This window comes from Zootoca vivipara, chromosome 2 (genome assembly GCF_965207765.1).
Source record: "Zootoca vivipara chromosome 2, rZooViv2.hap1.1, whole genome shotgun sequence".
Lineage (NCBI taxonomy): Eukaryota > Metazoa > Chordata > Lepidosauria > Squamata > Lacertidae > Zootoca > Zootoca vivipara.
In genome coordinates this window covers 29,121,142-29,140,342 of record NC_142584.1, presented here as the reverse complement: position 1 = coordinate 29,140,342, position 19,201 = coordinate 29,121,142, and the positions used below count along the sequence as shown (strand labels likewise).

At 41.4% G+C, this 19,201-nt stretch overlaps 1 protein-coding gene across 5 annotated transcripts in view; it reads left to right on the top strand.

The window, feature by feature from the left end:
* Positions 1-1,379: 1,379 nt before the first annotated feature.
* The window catches only part of CSNK1D (casein kinase 1 delta), a 33,360-nt gene continuing 15,538 nt past the window's right edge, over positions 1,380-19,201 (top strand). For all 5 annotated transcript variants that reach the window (XM_035104315.3, XM_035104316.3, XM_088663063.1 and 2 more), the window contains exons 1-7: positions 1,380-1,685; positions 8,056-8,166; positions 9,812-9,960; positions 11,861-12,089; positions 13,240-13,410; positions 14,414-14,562; positions 17,698-17,869. In XM_035104315.3, the coding sequence (XP_034960206.1) occupies positions 1,610-1,685; positions 8,056-8,166; positions 9,812-9,960; positions 11,861-12,089; positions 13,240-13,410; positions 14,414-14,562; positions 17,698-17,869 (1,057 nt within the window). In that variant the 5' untranslated portion in view covers positions 1,380-1,609. The remainder of the gene's footprint in view (positions 1,686-8,055; positions 8,167-9,811; positions 9,961-11,860; positions 12,090-13,239; positions 13,411-14,413; positions 14,563-17,697; positions 17,870-19,201) is intronic.

Genomic DNA, 19,201 nt, shown 5'->3' with positions numbered 1-19,201 from the left:
TGTTTTTGTTTTGTTTTGTTTTGTTTTGTTTGAATCCTTCTTTAGATACACATGCCTCAGGTCATTTAAGACTTTGACCAGCACTTTTCAGACTCATTGGTAAATAAAGTACTTTACTTTTCATATGTTTTATGTGTAAAGTGAATACACAGTTTTCTTCTTCCTACCACCTTAAAGAGTAGGAATCGAGTACTGTGCCTAACACACTATGGTTATAAATACATTTCTGCATTATATATATAAAAAGTGTCCACTAAGACTTCCCAAAATTCTGGATCCACATGATATTTTCACTATGTGCATTCTAAAGAGAACTTAAAGTGATGTCATCTTGTATTAAATGAATGATGTTGAGCGTCAACTTTCATCATAAGAAACTAGAGTCTAGTGGCACCTCAAGTGACAAATCTGTTATGGCACACAATTTTGTGGACTACAAAAAGCAGACTGATGAATACATTCTTAACCTTGGCAATCTATAGAGCTCAAGTTAGATATAAAAGAGCGTAGTTAAGGTTTGTTTCTTTGTGTTACACCAAACATCATAATTAAGTCAGACTGATGGTTATCAGCTGCAAAACATTCAGTGTAAAACATTTGTATTATGGCTCCTCCTATTCATGCCTTAGAGTAAGAACACTATATGAATACGATGTGAATTAATGAATTAACTTTTCCTAGATGAAAAGCCCCATATTAAAGACAACTCGGCCCAAATGTGAAACTTGTGTTTTTCTGCCACGTCCTGGGGGAGGGTGCAAGTCTTGAGCTCAAATCCCAGAGTGAAGCGGAAACGATAAGAAACAGCTTTACATCTCAAGAATAGCCTTCCTTCAACCTCCTTCATCGTTGTGATTTTATGACATTTCCGCAAGTTCTCCCACTGCTAGCCACCAAGAAACGACATTGCCATGCGTGAATCAATTGGAAACCGTTTCAGATCTTTAGGGTTTATAAACCCCAGCATGTGCTTTGGCACAATCTTTTTATGGGGTTACTTGAGGGTATTGCAACGATGCTTCGTGTTACTCCAGCCTCAGAAGCCTATAGAAAAGTTGGTGTGAGTAAGCCCAATTATCTCTTATCGCTGACATACTCGGACAGAGCTCTGGTTATGTGGTGGCAGCTGCCTCGGTTCTCACGGGTGGGGCCAAGTCCAAAACATCCCGCAGGGGGACACCGCGCTGCCGAAAGCGGCCAATGAACCGAGGGGAAGCCCCGCGCCCAGGTTCCAGCGCCCAGCGGTTGCCACGGAGACGTGGCCTCTCCCCCTCCCCACCCCTTTCTCTCTCTCGCGCGCGCGGCCTCACAATCTGGTCCCCCTTGACCCAGCTTTCCATCAGAAGAGGATGCTCCTCCGTCGCAAAGCTCCGCCCCCTGTTGCCAAGGAAGTGAGGTCACATAATATGGCGGCTGGGGCTTAGCTGCGCTGAGGGAGGATCCGGGTCTCGGGGAATCTGCGTCCATCCTCCCCACCCGGGGTGCGCTGTCGCCCCCGAATCCCTCCAGCGTCGAGAGGCGGGGCTAAGGGCCGCGATGGTCTCCGGCGTCGCCCTGCTGTGAGACAGGGTCCCTCGCGACTGGGTCCGGGTCCTGCCGAGCCGCCTCGATGGAGTTGAGAGTCGGGAACCGGTACCGGCTTGGCCGGAAGATCGGGAGCGGCTCCTTCGGGGACATTTACCTCGGTGAGGGGGCGCTGCTCTGGCATGAACCGAGAGGGGGTTTGGGAAGGTGGCGCGGGGGGGGGCGACCACGGCCTCAGGAAAGTGGCTGCCTTTGGAGAAGCGAGGTTGGGGGTCGCTTTGCCTCTGGCACTCTGGTGGGGCCTTCAGGTCGCGGCCCCCACCCCAAGCGGATCTGGTTTCCCGTGAGGTGACAGAGGAACGCCCAAGAAGCGCATCAAGCCCCGTAGCGGGAAGTAAAACCGTCTTGTCCCTTCCCTGCTCAACCACCGCAGTTACAGTCAGGGTTTACTCGGAAGGAAGACCTGGGTATTGCAGGGAGACTTACTTCTGAGCAAGCGTGTTTACAGTTAGAGCCTTGGCTCGACACTGGGGAAAATGAGGACTGGGAGAGCCCCAGTAGTGCCCAGTTACTTCCTTTGTGACCTTGGGCAAATCGCTCTTGTCTCCTTACTCTTCTCTTCCCCCCCCTTTCTTCCCCACTTCTTTTATTGGCTTCTAAGCTGGGGTGGGAAAAAAATTCCTGACTACATATTTCTGGGCCGAAGGGTTCTGACAGTGAAGTATGAGGTTTGGAAATGCACCAGCTGTTGGTGAAGAAAAATTAATAATACTCAGATGTAGTTGTTTACTGTGAGGCTTCCAGGAAGTAGCCTGGTTTGAAAGAGATAATTGCCTAGGTTTAGGCCATTTTTTGCAGAGTATCTCTTCTCCTTTTGTCACTTGTCATTTCTGCTATAGCTTTTAGCTGAATTGTAACATGGGGAGAAATTACAGGTTTTGTGCTGCGCTTTCTGGAACTAAGGCACACCTGGTTATTTTCAGCTTAGTCCCCTAATTTTGATGGCAGTGTAACTGTGAACCTGAGCCAGAGGCCTGCTAACTTACATCTTTGGTAATAAATCTTTAATAGACCCTGAGGGATGATGTGGATTTTCTCCTGCATTTTGTATGTTGTAAGCTAGTCTAGGTGTCTCCTTTCAAATTTATAGGCTTTATGCAAAGGTAAGCCAGAAAAAAATCTGATGGATGAAACTGATGCTGGCAAATAGTTAATGGTTCAATCCTGCAAAGGCATATGCCTATGCATTGCAGTATGCATTGAGTGGCTCTAATGGGATTGCTGACTCTGCATGCTGCTATCTATACAAGTGTGTAAGTCAATCCAAGTCTGAGCTCCTGCGTTTAAAAATACACTAATTTATGCATGTCAGGAGCAGTGAGACCAGTTGTGAAGCCTTGTTAATTCTTGTTAATTGAGAGGGTCCCCACCCTCTTGAAATCTGCTTCAGTGCATGGCTGTCGAATATGGATGTGTTAATAACATTAAATAACTTGTGTACTTCTTTGTTCTTCACTGTTGGGGGGGGGGGCAGATGAGAACAACCAGCACTTTAGTTTTGTATCATTGTATTCTAAAACTGGCATCTGTTTTCAAAGATTGTGGGAATGCAGTTTTCTAGAATCTTAGTGTCGCCATCCTTGGTGCTGGTTTTGGCCTACAGATAAAGCTACTTGAGAACAGTTTTAAGGTACAAGTACAGCAGTTATTTTGGAGCTGTATATAAGGGTGCGGCCCCAGAAGGAGAAAGGTCATGCTATGGCAGCTCCACCTATGGGAGCAGTAGTTAAAGTCGTTGTGCAGGTTAGGAAACTTTGTATATACAGTAATCAGAAGAGTTGTTTTAGTCTTGTTCTTAATAACATAGTCCATCTGGCTGTCAAATATCAGGCAGATGTTTTTAGTTTATGTGAGGAGGAGCTACCTATTTGATTATTTTCATTTTGATAATTTTGTACAAGAAAGGCTGCAGGCATCTGTAGCCTATATACAAAGATGGTGTGTCAAATAGGTATTAAGCACATACATACTATGGCCATGTGTATGCAATTTGTTAGAATATCAGCACCCAGATAATGAGTCTTTAAATTGTCATACTTGTGAAACTACAAAGAATAGCGTAAAATAAAGCACTGAAGATAGTTAAATGTTTAACAATTGTAATCCTTGAAAGAAAGAGAAAATCTGCCCAGATGTCTAATTCTGGGACTTTTATTTTCCCCTAACACAGTGAAGTCTTTGATGCCTATAAGTGAACTGGTTTCCACGTCTCAATAAAGCATATTTAATGTTTAACCACAGTTTATTGCTAATTAGTAGTGGGTGCCTGCTGATCAAAGCTTCCAGCTTTGTTCATCCCTTGTTGTTGGCCATACTGCTCTGGGAGCAAAAAGGCACAAGCTTTGACTTGTATATTCAGACCAGATATTGTGGTTTGTTTCTCTCCGAACAAATTATAAGAGGTAGCCAAGGTTTATTCTTGTCTTACTACTTATGGGGAAAACAAACTTTGAGCCCAGGTTTAGGCAGCACAAGGCTTGTAGCTTGTTGTAGCTAGGAACATGAGAAAAATGAAGCAGGGACTCCTGAGCAGTGAACACGAGCATGTTGGTCAGTTGTGTTAAACCAGGCATCCCCAAACTTCGGCCCTCCAGATGTTTTGGACTAAAATTCCCATCATCCCTGACCACTGGTCCTCTTAGTTAGGGATCATGGGAGTTGTAGGCCAAAACATCTGGAGGGCCGCAGTTTGGGGATGCCTGTGTTAAACCATAGTTAAGGATTGGTCTCTTATAAGAATATTTTCTATACTCCTTTATGTGTTTAAAAGATAGATACCTTGCTCTCTCACCAGTGGTTTCCAAGACAGCCCCTGTAGGTACAATACAATTAAGCTATACAGTAGAATCATAGAGTTGGAAGAGACCACAAGGGCCATCCAGTCCAACACCCTGCCAAGCATTTGAAGAAATGTTTGTGTTCACTTAGAGTATTGGTATGTTACAAAATCTTCCCAACACAAGATCCATTGTTGCACCCATGGATATGAAGGGACTTGCTCTTACGGTAGCTGTTCTGCTGTCACTCATGCCTTCCAATCTTCTCAGTTTGTGGAGAGGTCCTAACCCTCCAGAACAGATTTTGGGTTGGGGTCACCCAGGGGACTTCAGAGAAGAGAGGAAGGGGGAATCCGTTGCACAAGCAGCACACAATAGTTGGATATTGCCTAATAGCTTTGGTGAATAGTCATCTTGCTCTGTAACAACTTACATATTGTATTGAAAAGTAGATCCTAAGTAAGAATCCTTGAGTTGAGTTCTTCTGGAACAGCTTTTTAATGTATGGAAGTACAGTACTGTATAGCTCGCACTATCAGTGTTACTCTGCTGCATCAGCAAGACCAACACTGTTATTTCTTTGTATAGGTCAGTTGGCCTTTGTTACTTGGTTTGAGGCTGTAGGTAGGTATTCCAGATAATCCAGTGCAAAGTTCTGTCTCTTGATAGGAGATGTAGGGGTTTCTCAGCTTCTGCTAGTCATAAAATAAATGTTAATGTCTGATAGGAAGATCTTGAGGTTTTTGGTTTTTCAGTGGTGTGGATTCCGTTTACAACACTTTAATCTAGTAGAAGTAGTTTTTGCCACTTCTTAGTCAGGAAGATCCCAACTCCTCCTACTGTAGCAGAAGCTGTGAGTCCCATGGCAAATTAGTATTGTGCATTAATTTGAAAACATAGCTAACAGCTTCATTTGGTGAAATATATCTTGCATATACATGATACTTATCACCAGTCTTTCCCAAAATCTGACCTTTAGCCAGCTTCTGTTTTCTTAAGAATTGTGAAATGTTGCCCAGTCACTAGAAACTTTTGTTGGCAGAAAATGTGCTTACCTAAGAGAAGCTTCCTTGCTCAGGAATCTGTACCTAACTGGTTGCAGCTGAGCCCCTTCTTAAGTGAATAAAGAACAAATTGCTTATGGCCTGTGGTTTTTGCTTAGTGGAGTTAATATTTTATGTACTGTTCTAAAGATAATATGCAGTAAAATGGCTTGACCCTTTTAAGCAGCATACTTCTTCCTAGTTTCCCCCTATAGAAGTACAATATAGAAGGCTTAATATGGGACATGTTAAAGAAGACTCCCTGAGTGAGTGTACATGCATGCACAATGTGTGTGCACACCATGTCACAGTCTTCTTATACCTAAAACCAAGTTGTATATTGTAACACTACTGTTGCATTCATTTTGGTTTAAAAAAAGTTAATCCCTTGTTACCTCGGATATTAACCTCTCTCTTAGCCAAAATCATTAAGTGTGGTGAACGACAAGAGTAGTCTGTATGTGAAACACTGGTGCTACATGCAAGAGCCTTCCAAATACTGTAAAATCATGTTTAGAAAGGGGAGGCAGTGTTTTAAACCAGAAGGCTCAGCTAAATCAAGATGTGAACCTTGAGAAGTCATTGTGCTGTGTGCAATCCGTCGCTTGTCATCGACATTTCCTGTGTTTTGTATGCATGTGGCCCTGACTGTTCACGAGTGTGGAATGTCCTTATCAGCTTAAAGGCATGCCTTAGATTTGTATGTTCTCTCTCCTCTTGCATTTCATCTGCTCCCAGACTTAGATGAGGCCGAAAGTAAGACTATTTTTTCTTTGTTAATTGCAGCTCTAGCATGTTTGCTTATTTATTTATTTCATAAAATTTGTGTACCGCTTAATTGTTAAAACCTCGTAGTTTACAAAGGGAATAAAACAATAAAATTATCTGTAAAAACAGCACTATAAAACATTTAAAAGATAAAATCAACTATAAGCTAAAAACATACATCAGCATTTTTCATGTAAGAATGTGATTGTTTAGTGTGGCAGTGCCTACACTTTGGAATTCCCTGCCTATTGAGATCAAGCTGGTGCCTTCACTGTACTCTTTTCGGCACCTGCTAAAAACATTCTTGTATAAACAAGCCTACCCTGATGCTTAGAAAGTTGAGGTAACTTCTTTAAAAAAAATATTGATTTTATAAACATGAAAAATAAATAAGACACAAAATACAAGAAACACATAGAACACAAAACTAGAAAATACAAGACAAAATACAAAAAGAAAAAAGAGAGAAAAAGAACTATATTTATCATTCATATATCCTAACATTGTTGACTTCCTCGTATCCCTCCTTACTGTGTTTCATTATATATCATCCTTAGTAATTTCTATATCATTTCAATCTGCTTTAGCATTTTAACTTTTATATGTTTTTAAGTGTGGTTGTGAATTTTCCTTGATTTTACTATTTTATCTTTTGTAAACCGCTTTGAGGGGTTTTTTACAATCAAGCAGTGTGTAAATTTATGAAATAAATAAATTCCCTATGACTTGTGTATATTTAATAGGACATAATCTGCAGGTGCTCATGATACTATAGTACATGTTGCATTACAAAACACAACTTAGAGGATACTCGGAAATTGAGTAATAAGAAACCTATTGAAATCATTGTTTACAAATTAAGGAATTGATTTTGCACACAACAGATGAATGTAGAATCTTAACCATAATTTTAGAGCCCTTATGTCCCATTGATTTTGATGAAGAGCTAACATGTGAATGGGTTTGTGGACAGGACTTCATCTTCTTGTCTTTCCCCCCTGCAGCCACCTGCTCACACCCTAGGTTTTCTCTGGAGACTCCCCCAAACCTCCAAAGCAGATTTTGAGGGTATATGACATGGGGACTGCAAGAGGGAGAAAAGAAAAGCCCAGTTGCACAAGAGGAAATCTGTTCTACTCGCTTGCAGACACCCTTGGATAAACCCACTGTGCTTTCACTCCCTACTGAAATCACTAAGACTTAAATGGGCTTAAGTTTGCCTAGATTGTATCCTGTTTATGCGTGGGTTATGTTCCCGGGCACCGCATGCATCAGTGAAATTGTGTATAATTAAAACCCATTGAAAAAGCCTGCAAACAACACCAATCCACCCCTGCCCTGCCTGTGTTCCACCCTTTTAGGGATATTTCATTGATGTCTTTATGACATTTCTGGGTCACTTCTGGGTTCAACACAATGCACATATACACGGTCACACACATATTGAACACGTGTAAACAGGGCTGCCTGTAATGGATAGGTGACACTACCAATGCAAGTTATATCAGTTCAAAAGCATGAGGGGAATGCACAAGCAGTGTTAGAAATTAGCTAGGCACCAGGTGCATTTTGCTCCTGGTATGGGTACAATTGCAACCACGTGGAGATCTCTAAATGCCAGGTTGGTGACTGACATCTCCACCTTTCTTAAGCAGAAAAGCTTAATTACTGCATTTATATCCCACCTTTTTCTCCAAGGCTTGCATGGATTCACCCCCCCCCTTTCTTGGTTATTCCATACAACTTCCTTGTGATGCCAGCAACTGTTACACACAGTGCCAGGGTGTATAAGCCATGGATCAGATCTATAATGGCAATTGCCTTGGTTAGTTCATGTTTTGATTGTCTTGGATTTTGAAGTTGTGTTTTCTTCTTTCCTTTAGGGACTGACATTGCTGCTGGAGAAGAGGTTGCCATCAAATTGGAATGTGTGAAAACCAAACATCCTCAACTCCATATAGAAAGCAAAATTTACAAAATGATGCAGGGTGGAGGTAAAAATTATCTGTGCTGATAAATCATATGGGTACTAATGTTCTAGCTATAAACTGAAGAAGGCAGATAGCAACAAGTGATTTCATGGTTACTTTCCTGCCATGCATTAGGGAGCTATGGCAGTAGAATCCTAAATGTGTTTTCTTATAAATAAGTAGCACTGAGTTCATTGAGTCTTTAATCCTAAGTAAGTGTGGATGGGAGTTCAATTTTAGTCTTCATTCTCAATGTTCTAATAAGGTAGGAGTGGCTCTTGTGTACACAGGGGGTGTACTGACAAACAGTTGCTTCACTAAGGGTTACCCTATGAGCCCATGGATTACCAACACTACCTCAACCTGTCTGCTCATTACTAAATGCAGATCAAGTTGTTGTTTATCTGTAACATGTTTCTGAGATGTGATGTTAAAAGAAAGGAACTCTTGAATTGTAGATCATGAACATGAAAGGTTTTCGATCACACAAATGTGATATATATATTTTATTGAAATTATGTTCTGACAGTAGTGCCAATCCTAGTGTGACAATCTTAAAACTGGGCAAATCCTTTTACTTAAAGGCGTGGTCTTTGCATGTGATACCATGATAAGCAAGATACCATTTCACTCTTGAACTTCGTGAGAAGCTTTTTTGTTTGGACCTATACTTTTTCTCCGTAATTGCAAACTGCTTTTTATAGTTTCAGAGGCACAAAAATTATTACATTTGTTTTGCTATAACCTTGAGTGTGGATCTGTTAACTGACAACAGTTAACTACATGAGCATAGTTCTTGCACGTCTTGTAGTTTTGTAATTTGCTACTCGTTTCGGATGAGTAGCATTGTCCAATGCAGAGTACCTGAGTGTGCCTTCCCCAAGTTAGGCAAATATACTCTGGAGATGGGCTTCAGCAAATATTATTACAGTTCTGCATTGTGTTACTCTAGATGATGCACAAATAAATGTGCTCTTACTCATACAATCTTGCAATGCTGGAGAGAGAGAAGCCAAATGCAGACCTGGCACAGTTCTACTCTGTGCTGGTAACCACTGAGCCAGCTGCTTGCATGATTCAGATTATTTTGAAGTAGGGGTGGGAAATCAATGTTCCTGGACTACATCTCCCATTATCCCCTGCCATATCAGTCAGAGTGGGGAATGCAGGTAGTGGTGAAAGGATTGAGCAACTCTCAGAACTTGTTTGGGGGAAATCTTCTGAAGCTGTAAACCAAGGGAAGTTCATCATTTCTGAGCCCAGATTAAACAGCACATATTTAAAATGTCATATACAAATATGCCATAAAATATTTGTTGAATTCTGAATTTTCATAGCTACTGTAGACTAATTGACGCCTGATAGTTAGGATTCATAGCACAACAATGGTCTTTCCCTCCCTTTTGGCTTCTTAATAGGGAGTACTTGTACTTAGATAGAAGGAGAAGATCACATCCCATTGGAAGCACATCTATACAAGGTGTCCCAGGACCGTGCTCCAGTTCCAGTCTCTTCCCCCCCATCTCTCCCCCCCCCCCATGCATACATTTTTCAGGAAGAAAAATGTGCTGTAATTTAGATAATAATCTGTAGGTGCAGCATACATATTTTGTGCAGATACCTTCTGTTTTCACAAAATACTATAGTAATTTTTTCCCCTTTTTTCTAGTGGGCATTCCCACAATCAAATGGTGCGGTGCTGAAGGTGACTACAATGTAATGGTGATGGAATTGTTGGGACCAAGCCTTGAAGATCTCTTTAACTTCTGTTCAAGAAAATTCAGCCTCAAGACAGTCCTTTTACTTGCTGACCAAATGGTATTAAAATCTTTGCATGTCTTTATTATTGGGTAGGAGGGCTTCCTTAAATCCTCTCTGCATTCTATAAATAATTGTCTTATATGGAACAAAATCTGGGACTCTTTTCTTTCAGAGGGCAGATAGAAAGTCTACCACTTAAGCTATTCTCTTCATATACCAGAAAATAAAATGTGCCTAGTACAAATAATGCTTTTAAAGTTGTTTTTGCCAGTGTGAATCAGACCAATTTAGCTGCAGTGGGAAACATGCTTGTGCTTCTTTAAAATACATACCTTTTCCAAAATGGATTATTCTCAGGGTTGCTGTGTAGTTGGTGGCTGTTGGGCTGGATTCTAAAGCATTCACCCATTTCTAGTGTGTTGGGCTACATTCCTTATCTATCTCTTGACATGAGGGTTTGCAATTATTTTAAAAGCTAATCTTTCCCTCAAGGGGTAGCAACAGTCAACACATCAAGTTTTACAGATTCTTCAACTTTATGTTAGGATCAAGTTGCAGAATCTGAGCCTATACTGTATGTATTTAAAACTTTGCTGCCACAAAAAAGATTGGCCAGTTTATGCATAATAAATTTCCTGAAAATGATATATAAATCAACTTGTGAATTGTTCTTCCAAAATAAGTGTGAAGACATTCTTGGTTTGTACAGACATAGAAGATAATTAGAACTAAATATGTCCATGAATAATACCTTCTCTAATGGCTATTAGGTTGTCTGTTTGTGTGTCCATTTTTAAACCCTTAGGTTCAGAAAGGTTGAAGTAAAACAGCAGGACCGTAAATATTCCAGTTATGTGTACTGCTACCATTTGAAGCATCTGGAAACCATGTTTTATGCAAGCAAGTGGCACTGAAATGATATAGCAATGGTGCTAGATGACGCCAGGGCCAGTAGTCAGACAGTTTCAGCACTGACTGAGGCTCCCAGGGGCTTGGAAGAGATCCCATCCCTGGACCAGTCGCAGCACCATTCACCATCTTCCCTGCTGGACCCACCAATATTTTTCAGCAGTACACAGTGTTTCTGCTTTTAAATAGGAGCCAAGCCATAGCTGCCAAGTTATCCCTTTTTTACAGGGATTTTCCCTTATGCTGAATAGGCTTCCTCGCGAGAAAAGCGAAAACTTGGCAGCTATGAGCCAAGCTTACCTTTCACCCTCAGTGGCCTGCCATTTTGAAGTTACCTTGCCTTACTGATTTTGTAGGTCTATAGGTAGGATTGGGCCATGACCTGATTGGAAGTGGATATAGTGAGGGCTCATTGTTGGCACTATGCAAAGGGCTCTCTAGCTTCAGCTTTGAAGGCAACTATTGGTCTAATGTAGTAGTATTGCTGTTACAGCAAAATCTTTAGAGCCAAAACTCAATCTTACCTAGTTGAAGATCCTTGGAGGTTTTTAAGCAGATGTTGGATGGCCATCTGTCATGTAAGCTCTAGTTGAGATTTCTGCATTGCAGGGTGTTGGACTAGATGTCCCTCAGGATCCCTACACAGCTCTCTCTTTTTGGGATGTCACCCTGTCAGTGCCCAGGAAGTGAGAGCCAGTTAAGATATTAATTCTTGCTTCATCAACAGACCCAGGAGGAAAGCCATTTAGGCTGCAATCTTTTACACACGTACCTGGCAGTAAATCCTATTGGTCTTCATTAGGCTTACTTCCTAGTTGTCATGTGTGCAGTTGCACAGATAGAAACAAGTTAAACTGGCTTGTGGTATTTTAAAAATGAAATCAAGGAGAATAAATAATGCAGGCATAATAAAGCAAGCAAATAGCTTTTAAGCTTAAATATTATCAAAGTAGGATTTTAATATTAAAGCCCAATATAAAGGAGCAGCTGGTTGTTTTTGAAAGGTTTTATATGCTGTAATTCTGAAATTATGTCTTTCTGTAATTAGATTAGCCGAATAGAATACATTCATTCGAAGAACTTCATCCACCGAGATGTAAAGCCTGACAACTTCCTGATGGGATTAGGCAAGAAGGGCAATCTTGTCTACATCATAGATTTTGGGCTGGCCAAGAAATATCGGGATGCTCGAACGCACCAGCACATTCCATATCGTGAAAATAAAAATTTAACAGGAACTGCCCGTTATGCCTCTATCAACACTCATCTTGGAATTGGTGAGCTGGTAGCAGATTATTTTGTTTATTGTTGTAGGAATGTTCGTACACTAAGACATCTGGATAAAATAAATTGTTCTGGTTACCATTGGAAAGAGGGGGCTTTGATCTGGGAGTAAGCCCCATTGAATCCAATAGGACTTATTTCTGAATAGATGTTGCTAGGATTGCACTGTAAGTGCATCAGTGAAACAAATCAAATGGTCATGCTCTGTAATGCATGTGACAGACTCAAACAAGATGTTGGGAGTGTTTCATCCAATAAACTTCCATTGGGATAGCTTGGTAGATTTTTCCTTGGGGTCAGACTACCATATATGGGATCGAGAAGAAATTTCCCTTCAGGTCAAGCTTGTAAAAGTTATCTCAGGATTTGTTTTGTTTCTGTTTGCCTCCACTTGCATGCAGATATAAAACTTGCCTTGCTAGAAGCTGTTTCCAATGGCACAACAACAAAGAACTTTACCATAAAGAAGATTATAGTCCTGAGAGATATAGGTTGGAGAACACTTTGTCTTTCACTGCAGCCTGTGTCAAGAAATTGTGGCTAAGCTTGCAACTTGGCTCAGTTGTGTGAATCATTGTTAGCAGCTTTCTGCAGTATGTCTGTTCTTGGCACTGTGGCTTGGATTGCCTTGGTTGAATGCAGGGCTCCACAGAGTTCTCCATGAATTTCAGGGGATGCTGGGGAGAGGTCTCCTCACACTAGCATGGGAGGAGCACCATTCAGAGACTGTAAAAGATTCAAGCAAAATGAAGTAAGATCCACCTTCTGTCCTCAATTCAGAGGATTTGGGGGAGTAAGGAGCCAGAAGCAGCTAAATAATGGTTGCCTTTATGCTCAAAGTTGTAAAACCCTGGTTGACCGGCAAGTGTTGTGGGTGAATGATTCTGTATTTCTGACGTGATATGGACCTATATGGCCATTTGAACAGTTTCCAGTATGGGATTCTTTAGGAATAATTGTTGGATAATTGCAAGAGTAAACCATTTTTCATACTGATTTTATGGGCAAGGTTGAAATTAACTAACAATGTTTTTCTTGCAGGTAAGATCTTTTTGTTGTGTAATTTTTTTTTTGCTTTAAACATATTTGAACCATTTCACCAGATGATAGAACCTAATGGCTCCACTCTTCTACTCCTTGTAGAACAATCTCGCAGAGATGACTTGGAGTCCTTGGGCTATGTACTCATGTATTTTAACCTGGGCTCCCTCCCCTGGCAGGGATTGAAGGCAGCTACAAAAAGACAGAAATATGAACGCATCAGTGAAAAGAAAATGTCCACACCCATTGAGGTTTTGTGTAAAGGATACCCTTGTAAGTTTATTCTCTGAAATAGATGTCTTCCGTATTGATTTCAAAGCTAACTCTTCAGTGGAACTTACATTAACTTGATGTTACATCTTCTGTTACCTCTTGATCTTAAAAATTATTCTAGCTCTTATTTGTATATACTGTACTAACTCTTCCTTGTTATTTGGTTAACATTTCATTTAATGGTTAAATGAAGGTATGTTGTTTGGCTGCTTTGTAAACAACATCACCCCCCCTTTTTTTTTTAGTGCTCCCCTCTTTCCAAGGTGCTGCATATGTATGGATTTTTCTCTGTCTACAATGTTTGGTATTCAATGAGCAGCTTACCATGATGAACAAATGAGTTACATGTTCATTCAGCACATGTGCACTCACAGTGCATAAGTTACCAGTCATTGCTAAAAAGGGAGTGGCTGTATTTTATTTCTTTAAAAAGAAAAATATATCTATGTTTGTTTTATTACATTTATGAATTACAGTTATATTGCACTTTTCCTCCAAGGAACTCGAGTGGCATACATGTGTCCTTTTTATCCTCACAGCAACTTCTGTGAGACAGCTTTGACTGAGGGACAGTGACTGGCCCAAAGTCACACAGCTTCATACCGGTAGCTTGAGTAGGGATTTTAAACCTGATCTGCCAGATCCTAGTTCAGCAACCTGCTAACCTTTGTACCATACTTAATCTTTCTATTGTTTATACCACTGTGGACTAGAATAGGACTCTCTCTACACTCCTCTGCAGGTTGCCTCTGCCGTTGTAGCCTAGTAATTTCCCAGATGGTGATACAGTAACAGTCATGAAGGATTGTGCTGCATGTGAAAAAAAGCATATCACTTCCTGCTTACATATGGGGAAAACAGTTCACGGTTCTGTCATCTTGGTTACTATGAGAAGCATTGAACCAATACTTTGGAAAGCAGATGAGCTGATGAATCTGTGCTGGATATTGTTGTTTGTACCGACTTCATGATAATATCATCCGGATTTCTCATTTCTTTTCAGCTGAATTTGCTACATACCTGAATTTTTGCCGTTCGTTGCGTTTTGATGACAAACCGGATTATTCATATCTAAGGCAATTATTCAGAAATCTCTTCCACAGACAAGGCTTCTCCTATGACTATGTATTTGACTGGAACATGCTGAAATTTGTAAGTAGTCAGTACTTGCTAACTTAAATTTTTTTTAAGTGTGAAAAACTGACAGTGAGAGCTTGATATCTGACATTGAGTGCTGGAGGTGAAATAATATGTTTCACAGTGCTTGTTCATGTTTGTAGCAAATGGCAGTTTGGTGTGAACTGTTACAAGCAATGAAACTGAAACCAGTTTTAGCTTTATAACAGGACTAGTTGTTAAAGTATCAAATAAAACTGCAAGTCTGTGAGCACTTACAGTTTGTGGTTTTGTGGGAGCCGATTGAAACTAAATCCTTCAAAGACAGAGGTCCTCTGGCTTTGTCGGGATGGCCTGGGGATGAGGGACCAACTCCCTTCTCTTGCGGTGCTTCAATTAGTGCCAGTGCCTTCCATTAAGAGTTTGGGTGTAATCTTTGATGCCTCCCTTTCCATGGAGGCACAGGTTACAGCAACAGCTAAGGCAACATTTTTCCATCTTCGCCACCTTAAGCAGTTGGTCCCTTACCTTTCCCACCCTGATCTGGCCACAGTGATCCATGCGACGGTCACCTCCAGGCTTGACTACTGTAATTCGCTCTACGCGAGGCTGCCCTTGAAACTGTCCCAGAAACCTCAGGGGGTGCAGAATGCTGCAGCGAGGCTCCTCACGGGGTCCCTGCCATGGGAGCATATTCACCCAGTGCTTTACCAGTTGCACTGGCTCCCGGTGGAGTATAGGGTCAGGTTCAAGGTGCTGGTTTTGACCTTTAAAGCCCTTTGTGGCTTAGGGCCCTCGTATTTATGGGACCGCCTCTCCTGGTATGCCCTGCAGAGGATCTTAAGGTCCATGAATAACCATAGTTTAGAGGTCCCGGGCCCTAAGGAAGTCAGACTATCCTCCACCAGGGCCACAGCCTTTTCAGTGATCACTCTGACCTGGTAGAATGCTCTGTCCCATGAGACTAGGGCCCTACAGGACTTAACCTCTTTCCGCCAGGCCTGTAAGACAGAGCTATTCCGCCTGGCCTTTAATTTGAACTCAGCCTGATCTTTTATCTCCTCTTCTCTTCTCCCCCTCCCCTTTTTATGAAGATTACCTGCTCTGGGACCCCACAGCTAATTCTCCCCTGGCCGCCTTGCTGGCCCAAGTAGGACTAATTTAGCCAGCTAGCCCTGGTGACTATCTAATGTTTATTGAGTTGATTCCCCCCAAATTGATTTTTGAACTTTGAATTTTATTGTTATTCATGCTTTTATACTGTATTTTATGCCCTCTTGTTGTCTTGCTGGAAGGCCATATGGTGTGACTTGTACACCAGTTCTTGGAACCAAAGCTGGCCTATATCGATCTGTTACACTCGTATGCAGTCACATTTCTTGACGATAATTAAGAAAGATTTTGTATATCATTCACACCATAGATCATAGGGGTATCTTTTCAGTGAGATAGTCCATCATCAGGTAATTACTTTATTCTGTTAAGAATTCCCTATTCTGCCTGCCTTTTTGCAGTTTCCAAAAGTGTGCCTAACCTCCTCTCAAAGGCCTGGGTAAAGAGCTGTGTCTTCACTTGTCGACCCAGCAGATAATATTGGTGCAATGTGTGTGTCAGGAGGGAGGAAGTCATCCCATAGGTGAGGAGCCACCACCAAGAAGGCCTTATGCACCACAACCCCCTATCCTTCACTTGGTGGTGAAAGCTTAAAGACCTGGTAGGCTGATAGAGAAGGAAGTGTTCCTTCAGGTATTTGGCCTCCAGGTCCCTTGGGGCTTTAGATGTGGCAGCAAAGCACCCTAAACTGGCCTTCAGAATAATTTGTTAGCCGCTTAGGACCAGTGTTATGAAGTCTCCCATAATCCATTTTGATTCTGAACTATTGATTTCCAGTCCAATTCCACACTTTCTGCTTCAGCTGTTGCGTTTCCCTCTCTAATTCTATTGTAATATTAGTAAATATTATGCAGACATCAGCAAAGGCAAAACGTGTTAGGTGATAACTTGCTGATGTTCATTCCACACTTGGTTTTGTGATTTCAGAACTACAACACATGGGTTTCAGGGAAATTGTCGCTTTGCTTCACACCTTTTGCGAATAAAAATGCAACATGGATAGTAATTTCTGTAGTACAGTTTTTGCTTGTTTGATCAAGCAAATTGTTAAGCATTTGGTCTATATGGAGATTGAGGATAGCATTGGATTCTGTGGAGCTAAGAATATAAGAAGTGTAATTTTCTCACAGTAATCAACTTTAAGCACAACAGCACTCTCCCCAGCACCTGATATTCAGATGCATACACTTGCAATACTGGAGATAAGAGCTGTTTGGCAGTGGAATTTGCTACCAAGGAGTGTGGTGGAGTCTCCTTCTTTGGAGGTCTTTAAGCAGAGGCTTGACAGCCATCTGTCAGGAATGCTTTGATGGTGTTTCCTGCTTGGCAGGGGGTTGGGCTGGATGGCCCTTGTGGTCTCTTCCAACTCTATGATTCTATGATATTTGCCAAGTAAACCAGCACCTGATATTTCTCCTCTCTACTTGGGTAGTTACCAGGCTGAATATTTGTGACTGATTTCCAAGAATCATCAACATAAATCCCCTTATTCTTTGCTGCTGTAGAAGAAGAAAGACGTCAGGATTGCCTTTCTTTAACAATATTGTCTGATCCTACCACTGTTCTTTTGTTTTTAGTGTAGTCATAGAAGTGTTGTGCAACAGCTTTGAACAAATGTATTTTCCACCTTTGAGTTATTTTGGCCAAATACTATAGGTACCCGGGTGTTTTCTTTGTATCTTGTTAGCAATTGCAAGTTCCACATCCTCTGGCATCATGGATTTGTACCATGTCTGCTCTTAGTAAGTAATATTTTATGAAATTGTGGCAAATAAGTATTTTTTAAAATAAATCCTGTTAATTAAAAATTTTTAAAAAAATGTGATCACCATTCATTTCCCTTTTTAAAAATCGGAACAGGGCTGAGAGAATAACCTGCTACCTTCTGAGTCTGATTTGGACCCAAGGTCTGCTTTTCCCTGCTGACTGTCTTTCAGTGGTCCACATAAGCTCAGCAGCGTAGCATTGACACTGCAACTACTACCGTAACTCTGAATACAGGTTTTTAACTAATTGATTCCAAATGTTGGTATAATGCCAAATTACATGTTCTTGCAGGGTGCAAGCCGTGCAGTCGAAGATGCTGAGCGTGAACGAAGAGAGAGAGAAGAAAGACTGAGACACACACGAAATCCTGCAGTTCGTGGCTTACCTTCCACTGCCTCTGGCAGGCTGAGGGGGACACAAGATGTAGCTCCACCAACCCCTCTTACCCCAACTTCACATACAGGTAAGCCAAAGAATGCATTGAGGTGAGCTGCCTTCTAGTTAATCACTTCTTCCTCTTGCCTCACAGCTTATTCCATTCAACACCTCAAGGGGGCCGGGGGGTAGGAAACTCTTCTTCTGTTAGCCCGTTTTGGCATGCTTAACTTTGAATCCAACCCTCAACATTTAAGAACACTATTTTATAACATGAAGCAGGGCAAAGGCTAATAGAGTTCTGTCAAGAGAACAAGCTGGTCATCACAAACACTCTCTTCCAACAACACAAGAGACGACTCTACACATGGATATCACCAAATGGGCAGCATCGAAATCAGATTGATTATATTCTCTGCAGCCAAAGATGGAGAAGCTCTATACAGTCAGCAAAAACAAGACCTGGAGCTGACTGTAACTCAGATCATCAGCTTCTTATAGCAAAATTCCAGCTTAAACTGAAGAAAGTAGGAAAAACCACTGGGCCAGTAAGATACAATCTGAATCAAATCCCTTATGAATACACAGTGGAAGTGAGGAACAGGTTTAAGGATTTAGATTTGGTGGACAGAGTGCCTGAAGAACTATGGATGGAGGCTCGTAACATTATACAGGAGGCAGCAACGAAAACCATCCCAAGGAAAAGGAAATGCAAGAAGGCAAAATGGCTGTCCAACGAGGCCTTACGAATAGCGGAGGAGAGGAGGCAAGCAAAATGCAAGGGAGATAGGGAAAGATACAGGAAACTGAATGCAGATTTCCAAAAAACAGCAAGGAGAGATAAGAGGGTCTTCTTAAATGAGCAATGCAAAGAAATAGAGGAAAACAATAGAATGGGGAAAACCAGAGATCTGTTCAAGAAAATTGGAGATATGAAAGGAACATTTCGTACAAAGATTACCATAATCAAGGACAAAAGTGGTAAGGACCTAACAGAAGCAGAAGACATCAAGAAGAGGTGGCAAGAATACACAGAGGAATTATACCAGAAAGATATGGAGGTCTCCTACACCCCAGGCAGTGTGGTTGCTGACCTTGAGCCAGACATCTTGGAGAGTGAAGTCAAATGGGCCTTAGAAAGCACTGCTAATAACAAAGCCAGTGGAAGTGATGATATTCCAGCTGAACTATTAAAAATTTTAAAAGATGATGCTGTTAAGGTGCTACACCCAATATGCCAGCAAGTTTGGAAAACTCAGCAATGGCCAGAGGATTGGAGAAGATCAGTCTACATCCCAATTCCAAAGAAGGGCAGTGCCAAAGAATGCTCCAACTACCGCACAATTGCGCTCATTTCACACGCTAGCAAGGTTATGCTTAAAATTCTACAAGGCAGGCTTAGGCAGTATGTGGACCGAGA